The sequence below is a fragment of the Nematolebias whitei genome, chromosome 18 (genome assembly GCF_014905685.2).
Source record: "Nematolebias whitei isolate Nwh7 chromosome 18, NemWhi1, whole genome shotgun sequence".
In the NCBI taxonomy this organism is placed as follows: domain Eukaryota; kingdom Metazoa; phylum Chordata; class Actinopteri; order Cyprinodontiformes; family Rivulidae; genus Nematolebias; species Nematolebias whitei.
The window spans coordinates 31,636,428-31,654,739 of record NC_056515.1 but is presented as its reverse complement, the minus strand read 5'-3'; the positions used below and the strand labels follow the sequence as shown (position 1 = coordinate 31,654,739).

Sequence of the window (18,312 nt, the reverse complement as noted above, 5' to 3'; positions counted from 1 at the left end):
TTTTTTCTTCTCTTTTACAGTGTATACATGGCTGTTCTACTTTATTTGTTCACAATCCTTGATATAAATAGACACAAATTACCAGTTCGGATGCCAACATATTATTTGCCTTAGCTTTATTTATTTTACACTATATTTAAAAGCTGGTCATTGTTGTTCTACATACGTTAAACTTTGCCTAATGCTGGATATATTTGCGGTTTTGTCCCTGCAGGAGTAAAGGCGTGCTGGAGACCTTCACAGGGACGGAAACCGACAAGATCTGGCCTCACGTCGAAGCGTTCCTCCACAGGAAATTCTCCTCGCTCAGTCAAAGAGTCGCCTGAAGAGCCCGACAATGAACGAGGCGGTCTGCGGTTTACCGAGAGGAGCCACTCTGTGCACCAGTTCAAGTGCCACGAGATCCGGGTGGATGTTTTGCATCAAAGTTCTGCATTTCAAACTGAAAATCAGGCAAATTTAGTTACGTCACATAAAAACTACACGTTAACGGGATTCCTTTTCGATGCTTGTTGTAGCACTTCGTTCGTTGTAGTTTGGGGAAACTCAGGTGAGTGAATATCGACTGGCTCTTCCATCCATTTTGTGCCTTTTTTTAACGCCAGATTACTGAATCACGAGTTAAAATTGGAAACGGGAGACTATGAAGATTGTAACCAGCTTTAGTTTTTATCATTTTAATTCCCAAAAACCCTGAATGGGCACGGACTTGAAACCTTTTTAATAATTACAGTAAACTTTTATAAATGTGTGCATAAATGCCTTCCAGGGACTGTTTTTAACGCTGCGAGTAGATTCATTAAAGGGAACCTGATGTTTATGCACACAAGTGCCTTTAGCTGCTTTTGATGAATAGCTTAAAAAAGTTATTGTAATAAATATTTTTAATTCCAAGAGATCCTCATTATGTGACATGGTTCAACCACTAGCGATGCCTCTTAAACACTCCTTTTTCCCATTTGGACCATCTGTCAATTGTCTTAATAATATTAATAATAATAAAACTATATGAGCACATACTTTGACAGAGTTTCTACAGTTGGAAAGTATCAGTTTTTGCACATTGCTGGACATGTTTACCCTGTTAAAAGCTTCAAAATGCTTATCTGCTGTGATGTTGAAAAGCAAATGTTTTAACGTGCAGTTCAGCACTGTCGCACGTATTTATAAATCACAATAAACTTATTGTACTGTAAAGTAGGCGCTTTATTTGTTTTTGACATTATGGAGCGTTAGCCTCTGAAACAGTTGAAGCAAATGTTCAGATGTTTTGAATCGGGGTTAGGTTATGAACAACAGATTGAAATCATAAAGCAGCAGCTGATGTTGGCAAACATTAAGACCACCTCTCCTCTGGACGGACGCCTCTGCTCTCCCTCCCCCTGTTCTCCTCTTCTGCTTTTACTTTCTGTGTGTCTGGCGCTCCTGGTCCACATCTCCCAAACGAAAAATACTGTTATGGATCTGGTGAGCTGGACTTTCAACGAAATCGACAAAATCTTTTCAACAAAATGACAGTGTCCTGGAGAACCCTCTTGTCTGACTGAGAATCACGCTGCGGGGTACATGAAAGATCTGTGGGGAGTTTGGCAGCTGATGCGTCTCAGTTCTGTCTCAGGAGGACGCTGAAGACATTTATATATTTGAATTTGATAGCAGGATTTCTGCTTTTTGGCAACGGTGGGCCTGTTTTTAATCAACTTTTGAAGAAAACATCGGCAGCAGTTTCGACCATGACAAAGCTTCCGAGTCTGTGTGACGGTTTGGTTTGTGGTATGAGGACTCAAAATCAGCTGATTTACAAGCTAAACTAAGTTGGAGGAGATTTATGAGAATCGCAGGCCACCTGCGACTTCTAGGACTCGCCAGCATGTTGGGATCAACCTTGAGGAAGGCTCATAACACAGATCAGTGGAGTGGATTACCCATAAATTTGGCCATTTTGAATTGGGAAAGTTCCAAGGCTGACAAGAAAAAACTGCCTGCCTGAAGAAAATAATCAATTGTGGCTTATCTGAATCTGACTCCCCCGTTTGACCTCGGATACGAGTCGACTAATTTCTTCTGGGACATGATAACTAGGGACAAAGCTTTGCCTATTGCAAAAGTATTCTGATAAAGATTAAGGGGCTGCGCTATTAAATCAGCAGCAACGTGCACTCCACCCATCTTTTGGACGACTGAACATAATTTCATTGTATCCCAGTACAATGATAATGAAGTTTATTCTGATTCTGTAGTCTGTGTTCTGGTGTAAAGGCCTTTAAAAATAGACTTTTTATGAAGTGCTATGATATTTTTGGCTTAAACTACTTCTCCAAACGATCACAGAGCCATCTACAACAACAGGTAGGACAATGCTTGATCATAACTGTTCCATGGAAACACTTGAACTCCAGAAACACAATTTAGGAAGAAACCAGAGACAGCATCTACAGCCTTACTACAAATATTTAAACCTTATTGTCTTAGCAGAGTTAATGAGTATTACAAAGGGAAAAAAAATGAAAGTGAACATATAAAACACTTAAAAACTAAAGTATAGATGTAGAATGTGTCTTGAATTCTTGTTAGCGGTGATTAGTTCATAATCAGAGTGTACTTTTAGTGAACTACTAATCAAGATATCTGGATTTCAGTGATATGAAAATTAATTAATGCCATTTAAAACCTTATGATGCATCGTTTGCATCTGATAAAGCAGTTTTTTTTTTTTCTTCAATAAACCACAGGTGACAGGAATTTGACTCACTGAAGTATCCTGGTCAAATTACTATGACTCACGTCCAAGTTTTCCTTATATATAAAAACTATATTTTAAATAAATTTTATGTGTAGTTTTGCGCAATTTTCCACTTCACTGCTGAAAACACCTGGTTGATTCATCAACAGCAGCAGAAAACAGCAGACGTAGTAAAATAAAGACAGTTTTGATGTGGTGGTTGTTCGGTAAATCATTTCACACGACTGCTCTTTTATATTTAGCGTTTCAGATATCTTTAATTACGCTGATTGCAAAAGTCAGAGCGGTGCTCAAAGGTTTTTACACTCTCAATAATTTCTTAAATCAAAACAACAAAAAGTGTACAAAACAGTGTTTTAATAAAATAGTTGTAGCCGCCCCCCCCCCAAAAAAAAAAGAAAAAAAAAAGGCGTTCACTTAATTCCCAATCAAAATCTGTGTGATGATGAAATACATTTAAACTAAAAATATGAACATATTTTCATGTGTTCTTTATAAATTTAAATAAACGCCCTTCAAAAGAAATAAAACAAAAAAACTGCACAAATCAGTAAAAATCTCTTGAATATTCGTCCAATGCTCCTCCGTACCGCCACAGATAATGAAATCTACGCAGACCGAGTGTGCAAAGAATTCTGGGAAGTGGCTGGCTTTAACATACAGCTAGCAACATTTTCAAGATCACCGTCGGCTGTAAATCAGAAAAACTGAAAAAAATAAAAATAAAATAGAAACCTGCACTGACCTGTCTGACATAATTTGAACTACTAAATGCTCGTTGGTTAATCAGGAACGAGGCAGTTTCCAGGAGAGTAAAAGCCATCCGTTTTCAAAACGACTTCTGTTTCACTGAAATTAAACGCGTTGGCCTCCAGTCTCCTCCTCCACCTCCTCCGTCTTATATATCGACCTGCAAAACGTCAACTTGAACCAGGTAAGCTGACCTGCGGTCACCGAGAACAAAAGGAACAAACGCTGCTGAGTGCACATTAATGACTTGTCAGTTTTTAGCGAAGGCGGGTAAACTGAAACTTAAGGAGTATCTTTGCGTTTCGTCAAAACGAAACCTTAAAAGTGGCCGTGACATTCATTTCTCATGATAAATACAAATGCACTATGGACATTTTGCAAAAACGAATTCCCGTCGCAGAGGTGAAGAGTTGTTGAGATGTTTGCAGTAACAGGAAGTGATGACAAAGGGGAACGGCGTCATGTGACCAGAGCGTTGCAACAACAGACCGTAAAGAAGCATCTGATGTTTTTGGGTTTTTTGGATCAGCGGGACACAAAAACATCAGAGTTCAAACATTATTGTTTTAATAAATAAACATGTTTCCATTTGTCATGACTTGTCTGTTACATTAGCCACGCCAAGTTAAAACAGAATATGCCATTTACGTGACAAAGTGGGTAAGATCATACAAGGTTTACGCCAAATTTCTTAAATAATAAAATATTTTCTTTCTTTTTTGTACTTGTACGAAATGAACGTCACAAGCACTTTAATGCACTTTACCATTGAATGAAAAGAATATAAAATTTAATTTTTTATCCTCTCCAGACAGCACATACAAATACTTTTTTGGATAAAAGAGGAATTATTTAATACTTAAATTGCAACAACTGTGTACCTGAAGCTAAATCACACCAAATAGCACACGTGCTCTAAGCAAAGATATAAAGTCTCTGATCATTAAAATCATTTATCACCAGTTTAACCTGTTGGACTTCAAGCAGCAAGTCGTTCTGGTCTTTATGGCCTTTCTAACAGATTCAGGACGTTTCACCTCAGTTTCACTCATTCTGACCATCAGAATCAGCCACCTGCATGCAACCATGCCAAAGATGACACATCATGTATCGTCTGGCACCGGTCGGCCTGTGTGCAGCTCTTTTCCATTCGGATCAGAACCTGACCACAGCAGACTATTTCTGGGCCGCTCTTCACTCTGGATAATCAATTTGATGGCTAACTCTAAATTTCATATTTCTTCTGCTTATATATATATTTTTTAAATTCCTCTATGTAACATAATCATCTTGACCGGTTTTTGCACGTTAGCTTAAAGCCAAGAGGTTTGACAGCAGATAATAAATTTGATATTAAAAAAAATGATAATAAATGAACGTGATACGTCTAATATATTCCAGTGATAAGGTAAAAAAGTCAAAACCCTTGGATGTATTCCTCAAATAGCATGCTTGTAATTTAACTAATTATAAGCATGTTTTAGCGAGACTGAAATTAAATAAATAATACCCATTAATCAGCCAAACTTCAGCTAAAACTAAGCGTATTATTACATACTCACACGATTCCTCATTAAGTTTCTCTGACTGGGAACTTATCTCGTACTACTTAAGATTTTTTTTTTTACAATCTTTATGTGATCTGGACAAAAATGTGCAATATTTCTTTACTTCTAAGAAAATGTGTCTGTTGCACAAGACATAACTTGAAAAATCTCCATCTATGGCACAACACAAGCACTCTCGGTTCAAAGACGCAGCTGTAGCCGTCTCGTCTGTGGCCAGCAGCAGCCGTGTATGAAAGTCAACGCTAAGAAGTCGCTTCTGGCTGGTTTTCTGCACAACGACCGATCATGCCTTCATTTATTCCTGCTCTGTAATGGCGTTTTAGCTGTGTGTGCTGCATGAAGAGCTATAAACTCAGTTTTCCTACATGAGAAAGCTGGTTGTGATGAAAGAAACGCAGGGTCAGTCCTTATAGCTCCATCATCCGCATGTCTTCCGTCTCTGTAGCGTCGTCCTTCGTCCATTTTCCTGCGTTTGTCCGAAGCTCTAAACAGCGTTTCATGTTATATTCAGTGTCCTGTTGGAAGTCAAAGACAGGAACATTACGAAAACATAAATTATAAAGTGCAAAATAGCTTTTTTTAAAACAACCAGAAGCTCGTTGAGTTAATGCGAGACACCGAGAGGGAAAAAAATAATAATTCAAACTCTAAAAGCAGGATGAGCTCCAGTTTTGGCAGACCTGAACCTCCTGAAGAATAGAAAGGTTTTCCTTTTCTCACATGTTTGGCAGTTCGTGAAGCTGTGGGGCCAGCAGTGGGGAGGTGGCCCCCGTTCACTCTGTCACTTACAAAAGGCCTTTTCAAACGACAATGAAACCTTTTTTTAATCCTCTGCAGCGAGAGTTTAGATCACTACTGACAATACGAAACTTATCTGAGCAGTGAAATTCTAACATTTTATTTTGACTTTCTGAAGTTAAGCTTATGACATAAAAGAATATGGAGTTTAAAAATTGTAGTTCGGATTTCACAAATATCTCAAAACCAGTCTGACGGAGATGAAGCAGAACTGCTGGGCAGACTGGGATCCATCACAAATGCAAGAGGACTCCACGGCACCAAATGATTAAATTACGAGTAAAAACTCTCATTTAAGTGTCTGTTGTTCTAACAACTAAAATTATATTTTTGAGGAACATGTGTTTATGGAAAAGTACACACGCTAAAACCCAATTTAAATTTAGAACTTTAATTCAGATTAGACAGCTGATAACCAGTAAAACGGGTGTTCCACGTCTAGAATGAAACGATCAGCTACTAAAATACATTTTGATCAAGAATAAAAATGTCTTGATTAAATATTTATATTTCATATTGTTAATAAATGTGTACTCATCCACACCTTAAATAAATTAAATAGACACTGAACAAACCATTTTTTTTAACAAAACCCAATACAAAAAAAATCTATTTGTGAATAATTCATTTTTTATTCAAAAAAAGTTCAGGTCAGCACCATTTATTCCTGATTTCAGTCTCATGTGCTGTTGATGTAGAGAATTCTGAAGATATCAAAGTTTATTTTTAAAGAATTAATATATTTGCAATGAATCACAAGATCCCCAAATTCCTCAAAATCACTTTTTGTTAAAAGCGCCAACTGTCCTCAGACATTTTACCATCAAAGTGCACCCGAACAACTTTTTACATCTGACAAAAATAATTTCATAGTGTTCAAACAGCTAAATCTTGCTCAAAATATCTAAATTAAATGTGTAAAAAGTAACACTTTATGATCACCAGTAATATTTTTATGTATTTTTTTCTCCTAAGATTAAGAATGACATTTACTAGAAATTAAAAAACATGTTCAAACAAAATCATACATTTTTGAGATAATTTAAGAAAAAGATGCACCAACTGGGAGTCAAATTTTGACACGGCACAAAAACAAAAACATATTCAAGACCTGGTGCAGCGTGTTTGACAGGAGCTGGACGTGCGTCGCGTCACAGGCGGGGCCCGTTTTGAATATTTGTGAAATTTTATAAAATCTAAATGTCTCTGAATTTCTTATTCAATTTTTTTTAATTGTTTAACATGAAGCATATTTAATTTTGTTTGCCTGGTGCATGTTCAAGCCAAGTTTAACAAAAGACTTCAGAAAACATTTTTGAGATATTTTGAGAGTTCTCAGATATTCAAATTATTTCAATTATTTTTTAAACTGAATAATAATTAAAAAATAACTTCAGCTTTTCCCTCTTTTTAGTTTTTTTTTAAAGCAATACAGATTTTTTGGGGGACCTAAAAAGATGAAAGAGATCATCAAGAAAGGCCACATAGATCGTCTACAAGCTTAATCACACTTGACAGTACTTGTGGCCACAAAATATGACCATGTATGAGTTTTGTTTTATTTTGTTCCACCATGAGAATAATTCAATTTCCCAGTGGTGCCACCAAGCAACTAATCAGAGTAACTGCAACAGGCCACGAGCCTCAGAGACACTCGGGAAGAGAGCAGGACTTACTTGGATTATAAAGGTTGTTGGTTCTTTGGCGTCAGATTTGTAGTTCGTGCCAGAATCTGGCTGTTGAAAGTTCAAAGTGTCGTTTTTACATTTAACAGTGTATTCTTTAACTCTCCGTTTGAAGGCCTCGAGTTCTGTGTGGAAGACTTCCAAGTAGACGGCTTGTCCCTCCTACAAATGAACAATACAAACGTGGCTGTAGTGCAGAATAACTCAAAAACAATAAACGTTTAGTTAAATGTGATTTGTCTTTTTAGAAGAAATCCACACCAAAATGTAGATAAACTCCTAAAATCTGTTCTGAAACTAGCAGCAGGAACAGAACTTCACATCCACAGTACCGTGCACAGTACTAGTCTTACTTTGGCTTTGTGGAAGAACTGCCTGAAGCTGCCCCGAGGATCCTGCTGAGAGTTTGAAGCCATCTCCAAGATAAACTGCATGACTACAGCTTGGTGCGCCACCTGCTCCATCAGCGCTTCTTTCTGCAAAAATGGTTTAGACAGTGGAGTTGTATTCACAGGTTGAGTTTTTGAACTGAGCCCAAAGATAAAAACAACAACAACAACACAGTTTTAGCACTAGAAACATTTATGTTAAGTTAGTCAAATTATAAAACTATTATTATTATTTAAAATTTAAACCAGTAAACATTATGTACAGCTTTATTGTTTATTTGTAGCTAGCGAGACAATAAACTTAATGAAACTTTAAATTATTTGTTGGGAGCATCAGTCTCATACAGTCACTGGTAAAAGTTATGGAACTACAGGTTACAACATGTAATTTAATTTGTTATTATCATTTATAATTATTTATTATTGTAGTTATAATTAGTTATTTAATTTCCCTTGGAGATTAAGAAAAGTATTGTGGAATCACCGCTCTTCGAGGATGTTCATTCGTTTGTTTAAATTTGTAAAAATAAAATCACAGACATGCTACAACAACTATCATTTTTCAAAATCCCAACATCTTGGCATTAAAATGAAAGAAAAACATTTAAAAATTCTTGTATTCAGTCACAACTGCTTTTTTTTTTTACGCGCATTGTAGATGAAAAAAAAATAAAGTAATATTTGTGTAATATTTACGAAGAGTGTAGACGTTCAGCTTACAGAGAAAAGGAGTTTCAGACATTGCAGTGTTGAATTCTTAACTTAAGGCCTTCTTCTTATGGTGGAAAAACACATTTTAAACTAAGTTTGAAAAAGGAGATTTTCAATTTAAAACCAATTTATGTCAAATATTTCTGTGTTTCTGAACGGCCACAGACTGAACTATATAATATACAAAACACGAAGGTATGTTGCTACACCTCGATAGAAAAAGTTTATAAATGCAAATACCAAAATTAGGTATAATTTAGTTTAGTCCATCATTATAAGCACTGGGATAATACCCATGACTTGGGTACTAGAAAGAACAAAAAACTTTTTTTCTTCTGTAAAAAGTCCGGAATGAAAAAAATATTAATTTCACTAGATATATTGATGTCTAAAGACGGCTACAGTGCGTGTAAACACTATGTCTCTAGCTTAAATAATTGCGGTATTGGTTCATTATTCTGAGCTTTTTGTAGAATAAAAAAAAAAAAATGCTATTCTTAATAAAAACATATACATTTTGTTAATAAAACCACACATTGTATTAGGCTGATAGGAACAAATAAAGTGTTGCATTTGATCCGTTTAAGATAATCAGCTCAGTGCAGTTATCACATTACCCCTTCTTGCTGTAGTCGAATGCACCACAGAGTTAAGAAGTTTGGCGTTTCCTCGCAGAGGAGCTGAGGCATATCGGAGAGAAATCTCTGACTGTCGTCCCATCGCCGCAGCATACCTGACACACAAAACGTCTGTTTTATCAAAACTTATAAAAAACCTTATTAGTTAGAGATAAGAACATTGCAATACAATTATTATTCAATAGTGAACAACACCTGCACATTTGGCAACTGCTCTGAAAATTATTCAATGCCATTTATTTATTTATTAACATTCAATGACAGTCTTTTCAGCATTTGTGGTTTTGTGTCTCACTTACCAAAATGCCTGAGCTCTTGTTCAAATTTCTGAAGAAATGTTTTACACTTGTCCTCATCCACTTCTACAGGCTGAATGTGAGAATTGATAATACTCTATAAAAGACAAAACATAAAATTAACTTTGTGAATAAACAACTTTAGTCTGTAGAAAATAGGTGCATACAAATACATGTAACCTATTAAAACAATAATTGAGTTCTAGTTGAGACCTTTTCAAGCATTTGCTTTTATGTCTATATCTGCTTACCCTATCAAAAACATCCCAGCTTCCCGTATCACCAAGCACAGGACTGCGACTGGGTCCCTGACCCCCCAAAAAGCTCTCTTTGCGACGCCACTCCTCTTCGATGTTTGTGAGTTCTGTCGGGCAGGCCAGAGTCCGAGCACGTTCTTGTTCCAGAGACTCAGAGCTGTGGACCCCTAAAGAGCACAGCTGGTCCTGCGCCTCAGCCAGTCTCCAACTGGAAACGATGGAGGCCTTCACACAGCGCTGCTGGCTCTGACACAGCGATGCCATCGCACAGTCACAGAGGGTTGATGATGGTGGCTGCTGGCAGGTAGATGAAAGAAATATTTATCACAAGGTTTTTAAACTTCCAGTGAGGCTTTTAAAATTTCATCAACGGGCTTTATTAGCATGACACTTTTCACTTCATTATAACTTGGAACAACCGTGATAGTACACGTATAAACAAAATGCTTGGATTGAAAGGGCTACAATCTTGATTAAAGACTTGTCTCATGTGATTTGCCACCTTCATGCTTACAAAATGCTATACATGTTATTTTTAATTTATTTCCCTTGCTTCTTACTTTGCTTTCAGTCATAGTCATACATAATATTGGGTTTGGACATGTGTGAATTAGGACAAATCATAAATAAAAAGATGGTTACTTCGTGGCTGCAGGTCTTCTGACTCAACAGTGCAGCAGTTTTTAGGAACAGCTCTCCTTACATCTACTAGGGAAGCACTTTTTCAGATGGAGATTTATACACTTTTACCCCAATATCATATATAAACAGCCATATTACTCAACTTTTGTTTTTGAAACATGCTTAGCAGTTACTCTCTGGAAGGCTGTTAAACACACCTCACCTTTTATCCTGTTAGAATAACAAGCTTGGAGAAATATTAAAAATTATTTCAAAAACAGACCATGCTTTACTCAGTTTAGCTAGCACAGCTAGCCACTTAGCACGTTTTGTATCCTTTATCCTCTGTGATGCTAGGTGGCAGTCTTCCACTAACAATTCAACCGTAAAAGCTAATTTATTACCTGCTGGTGAGGATGGCCTTCACAGAAAACCCTGGATATGGAAGCAGGGTCACTGTTAGACTCTTGGTTTGAGTGAAGTGAAGCTCCATTGCTCAGCCACTCCATAATTAACTGAACGTTAGACGTGCTAGCTAGCCAAGCTAGCTGTGTTTTGGTGGGCCAGAAAAGTTTGGGTGTTTATATCCCGCTGTAACCCACAATTATATGAGCGAAACAAATGCCTATAAAAAGTCGGCAGAGCAAAAATGGAAGTAAGATCAACGGAACACTATGACAGCGTAATTAACAACTGCGGCGTTCACGGTTAAATCTGTTTTTAGGAGATTACGTCAGGGTCACGTGACGAACATTTTGAACCATGTGACAGTGTCAAATTTCGACCGACTTCTATTTGATTCTGGAAAATTCTGCTTTAAGAAATATATACAGTGTTTAAGATGAGCCATTCAAAGCAGATTAAAAACAATGTATAAACTTAAGCTTCTATTTTCTTATTTTATGTAATGCAAACAATGGAAAAGAAAAAATTGGATATAATTATCTACAAAACGGTGCAACTGGAGCCAGTGTTGCCAGGTGAGAAATGTAGGATTATTGTACTAGAGACATGAAACTGTCGTATTTTGAGGGAAATTATCGTACACCCGTCATAACCAAAATAACAAATCTATTAATGCACTATAGTAGTGATGGGTCCGCTTCCAGACCGATGTTCTTCTTCTTTTCCTCACTCATGGGGCGGGCTATTCATCCAATCATAGCCGTTGTTCTGAGGCAAACGTCACTCATAGGTAACATTTAAAATAAAGCCAATCGTGCATCTGTTTGCGGACACAGATGCCTTCAGGGTTCACAAAAAAAACTCCGACAGACAGTTGCGACAGGCTGATGACAACCGATTACAACCACACATTCACGGAATGGTCAAATTATCGTATATTTGGCCTTTTTTGGGATTATTGATTGTACAGAGGGCAAAATTGTCGTACAAATACGATCATTATCGTACACCTGGCAACACTGACTGGAGCGCACTAGGCTGCACTATGTATTTTGACCAGAAGGGGGAGGTAGTGCACAGTAGCTGCAAGACTCCTCAGAAAAAATAAAGAAGTGGGCTAAATTATACCCAATGTTTTTCTTCCAGGCTATAAAAAATATAACGTGTTTCTATTTTTTGACAAAAATCTTTATGCACTGTAGTTTTGAAAATTCTCAAGTGAAACCACAACATAATTTAAACCTGTGATATGTGGGATTTTTGGTAAACACGCATCAGTTGTGTATATAACGTTAGCGCGACCGCGCAGGCGCTGCCTGAAATAAAAAACTCAGGGCTGAAATTACTCCAAAACTGCGAACGAGCTAAAGGAGGAAGGAAACTTAAAAGCTAGGAAATCTCACGACAACAAGCTAACCGAGATAAATAAGTTCACGGTGAGTCTATTTATACGAATAATAATATTGTAAACTCTGTTTTAGTCGTTGACACATTAAAATAACTGAATGTGTTTTGGACAACAGCATTCAAACCACCTACTAGCCTTGAGGGTCTTGTGAACTAGCTTAAAAACTGTGACGTTTTTCGTGGCTTTTACGGTGCGAAAGTGAATAAAATGCGACAGTACTCTTTGAGGAAGTGTCGTAAGAGGATGCTTTGGGTTTACCCGAGCCAGGCAAGCTAATGCTTCCTTACAAAAACATAATGTCAAAGATTCGGACGCTTTCTGACCACGAGGTGGGGATAAACCATCAAAAGTTGATCTGCTAGCTGCGGTATCTCAGTCGGTGTCATCAATCATTCATACCTGGATATTTTACACTGAGGTCACATCTACAACCTGTATTTACTTACGTCAAGGGATAAAAACACCCTCAGCTTAATATGAAATGTTTCAATAACACTTAATTGTCTTTTTTTTAGCACAAAAGAAATAATACTCTGTGCAAAAGTAATATTAATTGTCTTTATATTACATTTATTTTCAGAAATAATATACCTACACCTTTAGAGCCTGTTCATATAAAAACTGCAAGCATACCAGAAGTTGCTTTGATTAAATAAATAAATAAACAAGCCAGGAATGCACACACCAATAAAGAAAGTACAGTATAAGTTTGGCTAAGGGGAAACATTTATTAGAAATTTATAATTTCTAGATTCAGTAATAACCATAAGGTTTATATTGACAACATCAAACAGCACTGAAACGTGGGAATGAACATGCCAACTATGAGTAAAAATACGTGTAATTAAGTACTGTGATTGAATTAGGTAAACTGGGTAAAGGTGGACTTGCTGAAGTCATGTACATTATATTTATATCGCAATCCTAGGAAAGCATCAGAAATTTTTCACAAAGAGAAAATATTAACATGTTTCAAGACAAATATTTATATATTTTTTAAAATGACACATTATCAACATTTAGAAAATATGTTTGGTTAGGATTGTTTATCCTAACTAAAGGACTATTTACAAAAACTATACATGAGCTTTTATATGTATAACAGCTATACTCATTAACCTGAAATAGCTCTATTAAAGTGCTAGATTTCATGTTTATGAAACATAATATTTATATATTTTAATATCTTAGATCTTACTGTTTTTCTTTACAATTTATACTTTTGTTGGATGTAACTGAGACCCTGTGTACACAGTTTCGTTCCACCACATGTACCAAATGTGGTGCGAATGACGGTAAAGACACCTTGACCTTGATATTTGTTATAACTATTACATATTTACCTATAGTCTGTTTGCTTCTTTTCCACAGAGTAACAGCATCACGCCATCCATTGGGCAGAAATGAACCATAATATTCAAGAAGAACTGGGTAAGTATCACAGTGTCAATGCACATTGTGATGTAAGCATTCTTATGGATAGCCACACACAAACACATTTGGGCTAATAGTAATGCTTGTGGTTGTAGAGAGCTATAACTATCAAGAAATGTGAGGAAAATGCAAGTGAAATGTGGATTTATGCAATGTTGTTAAGGTTCAACGCTTCATTGTTGTGATGGGTAATGTGTGTCATCAAGCATTTAAAAATACTATATTAGAAATATTTTAAGCAATTTAGGAGAAATGGCGGATTACACGTTTAGTTTGCAGCATTGTTGCAGTATCATGGAGATTTAGATAAAATCATTTGGCTATATTAAATTACACCTAAAACTTTATTGTTTATGACCAAAAATAACAAGTTTGGCTTGCTTTATAATTATAATAACTCCCAAGTCTTTGTATAGATGGCTGGAAAACACCAGCCACCATTTTTTCAGATAACCTACAGGTATTTCAAGTGTTTGTTTTATATATATATATATATATTAACTTTATAGGTACACATTCAGTTTAAACACATGCTTTATTTAAATAACCTCAGTTGACAAGAAAAGTAATTTCAGAACCCTACACGGGGAAAAAACAAACTATTCTAACCCAGTCTAGTTTTACCCAAATTATTTGGATTTAATACACTCAAAACATAATACAGTTTGGAACTGTCTTTTCACATCTGGAAGAAACAAGCTCGAGAAATAGGCTACTGCGATGTAAACATCTCTTTAATAAGTGTCATAATTTGCAAGTACTGGCCCTCATTTGCAAAATTTCATAACAACACACCTGTTTTAATACATTTAGCAGGATGTAAATGGAGAGCGGCACTTATTGAAAAATGTTGTGGCATTCTTCCAGTGTATTGAAGCCACTTGCGTGACTTCCAAGTCACATTTAAGGTATTAACACCAATTGATTCATTAAGGGGTTATTTGCTGATGACAGCTTGCAGCTAAACCTGCAAATTTAATCTAAAATAGGATTTAAATTGTTTTGCTGGAGTTGGTATCCATTAAAATGGTGTAAGGCAGTGAAATCTGCCATCATATGTAAAAGCATCACCTTACCAGAGGTGAATGAGTTCATGGACTCCATGTGTGTCCATGTGTTTGAATGCGGTGATAGGGTTATTATCTTGAAATGAATGGGGGAGCCTCTAGCGCTGTCATTCGCACTCCAGCCAAGACCGAAAAGAAGCTACATGCTCAAAATTCCTCTCCTCGTCCAAACAGTGGGGCTCAAGTGGGTTGTGCTGTTTGTGTTTGTGTGAGTCCCCTGTGCATGTACTCCACTGCATGTTCGACATTGGGATGAATGGGCTGGAGTGGGGTGTAAAACAGCAGGGAACCACAGAGAAGAGCAGAGGGAATCCTGCAACCATTCAAGTGCTTTAAATTATAGGACATGCGAGGGGACCCAAGCAGTGTTTTAATATTCACGTCTTTGTGCATTTAATGCAGAACCAGCATCCTTTGCCTTTTTTATAGTGTACGGAGATGTGGTGTGACAAAACACGTCACCTTAAGAGCAGGGATTTTCTTACTGAATTTTGAATAATTAGATTAGGTGTAAACTTTTCAATTGTGTTGACAGAAAGTAGAAAATGCTGATTATGGGAGTCAAATCATGCAGACATGCAGATTAAAAACATATAACCAGATCTTAGATAACTTCCTTTTTTATTTTTTAGCAAAGTAAATACATTTTTTATTGAAACAAACAGAAAAACTAGCAAGGAATCAAGATTTTATATGTATTTTGGACAAAATTAGTGATAATTACTGGTATTTGATTGGTAGTTCTTTTAATTAAATATATTTTTGGAGATACTGAGTAATTAAAAGCTTATTTTAAAAAGTGTGCCCATGCTCAAAAACAGGAGTTGCTGTCTTAAGCGTAAAAATACAGTAGCGATTAGAGGCCGACCCAGGGAGAACGTTTGGTCCTCTTTCCCAGGCCGTGTATCAGGAAGACTGTGTTTTTTACAGCATGACCAGTGCATAGCCTTTTTCCTGGGGAAATCCGAGACAAAATCAAGAGAGGCTGATGTTGGGAGGGAGAAGAGAACAGGAAAACTGGCCCTGGGAAGGAAAGAGGGAGGAGGGGTGCAGGTACACTGGAGGCCACACAGCATGAAGGATCAAGAAAGAAGTTGAAGCTTTTAGGATTGAGGGATTGGTGAAACACACGTACAACTAGACGAAAAAAATCACATATTGCATCTACTTCTGTTTCCATATTTCTCTGCTTGTTGCAACTTGACCTAAAATGTGCTCCGAGAGTTTTCTCTAGAGAATATTCAGGCTGCAGATTTGGCTGGAATGCAGAGCTAATGCTGAGGTCCTTCACTGTCCAACCAGCCTCAGCTGTTAATCCACTGTTATGGCTGTTCTGCTGTGCCTGCTAAAGAAATTTAGTTTGACATCATATCTACGCAGCCGTGCCTATTTTAGCTAATAAAATCCTACATATCACATTACTGGTAAACTCAAATTTAGGTGAAAATAATAATGGTATCAAGGTTGTTGGCAACAAATTTGATGTACTTGTAATTAAGAAGAAAAACAAAATAGAAAATATTAATTAGGGATGCACAATATTATTGGCGTGGTATCGGTATCGGCCGATATTAGTGATAAAGTTAAATATTGAACATCAGCCATTCCATCAAAATAACTCACTGATATAAAAGACGCTGTTTTTGTATGACAACCCAGTGACAATGATGCCTGCAGTGCCAGCACAATGTGATGACGTCACACGCGCCCACCTGATTCAAGGATTCAAGGTTCTTTATTTGGCATTCGCACATGATGTGGTATACGCACGGTCCCAGTTACATCCAAAGTATAAAATGTAAAAGAAAAACAGTAATAAGATCTAAGATATGAACTATGAAAGCATTAACTAAAAACAAACAAAAAAATCTGATCTGATCACGGCGGAGCGGAAGAAGTCAAAATGTCGGCGATGTTGAAGTTTTTTTGTTTTGTTGGTGAGGATATTGGATTCCGAACATTTTTGGACTACGTTGAACCTCGCTACATCATCCCCAGTCAGATATTTTTCCAATGCAACCTTACACGAGTTACAAGCCGTCATTTCCGACGTCATTGAGAAGCTAATAGCCGATAGCACTTGGGTGAGTTTTACCACAGACATTTGGACGTCGTGTTAGCCCTGTTAGCATGATTAGTCTTACGGCACAATGGATAGACAAAAACTTTGAACTTAAAAAGTCTGTCCTTCATGCTCAAGAGTGCAGAGGATCCCACACTGCAGCTAGGAACTCGGAACAAGCCTCCACAAACAGCATTGCAGGTGACTAATGCTAATAAATAACATTTAACATTTTTCATTTAATATAAGTTAATGTGCTATACATATGGCTGTTACTGAAAATATGTCACCAGCTCTTCAGCTGTTACACAATTGTTGTAGCAAATATGCCTAAATAAGAGGGCTGTGTTCTGACAAAGGAAAGTATATTAAAGGTATCTGTTATGGCCAAACAAGTTTTAACATATCGGATATCGGCCAAAAATCCAATATCGTGCATCCCTAATATTAATAGTGTTTGCTAAACCTACTATTACACAAACAAGAAGTCAGCCAGTAGAGGTGTGTAACACATAATGGAAGTAATGGTTAATATTTATATAAACGGGTAACTTCACAAGTGAGTGAAAAAATTTGTTTAATTCAAAACTATGGCTGGACAATAATTCGATATTGATATATATCACGATATACTTTTATTCAATAATGGCGATATGAGTTTTAAGCACATTTTCAATGTACATTATGCTATGATTACAGCGTTTCACTTGCACATCTCTTTTTCTGTTCGGAAGTGGCCGCTTCAACCCGAACAGAAAAGCCGTGACACAACTATGTAAGTGCGTGGTGACGTACACCACACACAGAGCTCGAGTCCAGAAGGAGTCAGCGGTAGCAGGCTAGGCTAGGCTAGGCTAAGCTCCAACGCACGGTAAGTTTTCGCCACAAAATGAGCGCCCTTGACCGTCAGAATGTGACTGAATAAGGTTTCACAAGCGAAGAGAAAGCAGATGACATTATTGATAAGAGAGGAAAGACTAATTTGGCGGTGTGGAAGTAGTTCAGCTAGCTAAGATCTGATAAACCGCAGGTTTCATTGTTTCAAAATGTGATGGAGAGTCGTTCCAACTAGCGGTGGGAACACATCGAACTTGTTCCACTCGATAGAATATGCTGAGAGTCAGAAGATGAAGCACAATAGTTTGTTTGAGCCAACGTGTCCCTGAAACAACACCCCCAGCTGTGTCAAAAGAGAAACCCCTGCAGCAAATGGTAGGTTATGTTGTTGTTTAAAGTTAAAACTGTTAATTTTGACAAAGTTGAGAGTTTTATGTTTATTTGACGGTGATTTCAAATTTCTTTGAAGGTTAAATACAAATAAAAGGTGAACATTCATTTATTTGTACAGTTCATACAGATTTTCTGAGGCTTTTATATTGTTTATATCAATATCGGAATTATATCGTTATCGATGGAAATTAAGAAATGTATCGTGATAAAAGTTTTGACCATATTGTCCAGAAATATATCATGATAAAAG

At 36.8% G+C, this 18,312-nt stretch overlaps 3 protein-coding genes across 3 annotated transcripts in view; 2 read left to right on the top strand and 1 right to left on the bottom strand.

Annotated features, from left to right (window-relative positions):
• ak3 (adenylate kinase 3) overlaps positions 1–1,076 on the top strand; it is a 9,340-nt gene extending 8,264 nt beyond the window's left edge. Inside the window, exon 5 of the mRNA XM_037692671.1 lies at positions 215–1,076. Within this exon, the coding sequence (XP_037548599.1) occupies positions 215–326 (112 nt within the window). The 3' untranslated portion in view covers positions 327–1,076. The remainder of the gene's footprint in view (positions 1–214) is intronic.
• Positions 1,077–5,183: 4,107 nt separating this feature from the next.
• On the bottom strand, positions 5,184–10,986 carry cdc37l1 (cell division cycle 37-like 1). The gene is made up of 7 exons (XM_037691823.1): positions 10,861–10,986; positions 9,830–10,132; positions 9,582–9,675; positions 9,262–9,377; positions 7,898–8,020; positions 7,536–7,706; positions 5,184–5,576 (listed from the first exon to the last, which is right to left on the bottom strand). The coding sequence occupies exons 1-7, from the start codon at positions 10,963–10,965 to the stop codon at positions 5,469–5,471; spliced, it is 1,020 nt and encodes a 339-aa protein (XP_037547751.1). The 5' UTR covers positions 10,966–10,986; the 3' UTR covers positions 5,184–5,468.
• A 1,251-nt stretch (positions 10,987–12,237) lies between these two features.
• exd3 (exonuclease 3'-5' domain containing 3) overlaps positions 12,238–18,312 on the top strand; it is a 73,564-nt gene continuing 67,489 nt past the window's right edge. Inside the window, exons 1-2 of the mRNA XM_037692646.1 lie at positions 12,238–12,297; positions 13,641–13,700. Coding sequence (XP_037548574.1) covers positions 13,673–13,700 — 28 coding nt within the window. The 5' untranslated portion in view covers positions 12,238–12,297; positions 13,641–13,672. The remainder of the gene's footprint in view (positions 12,298–13,640; positions 13,701–18,312) is intronic.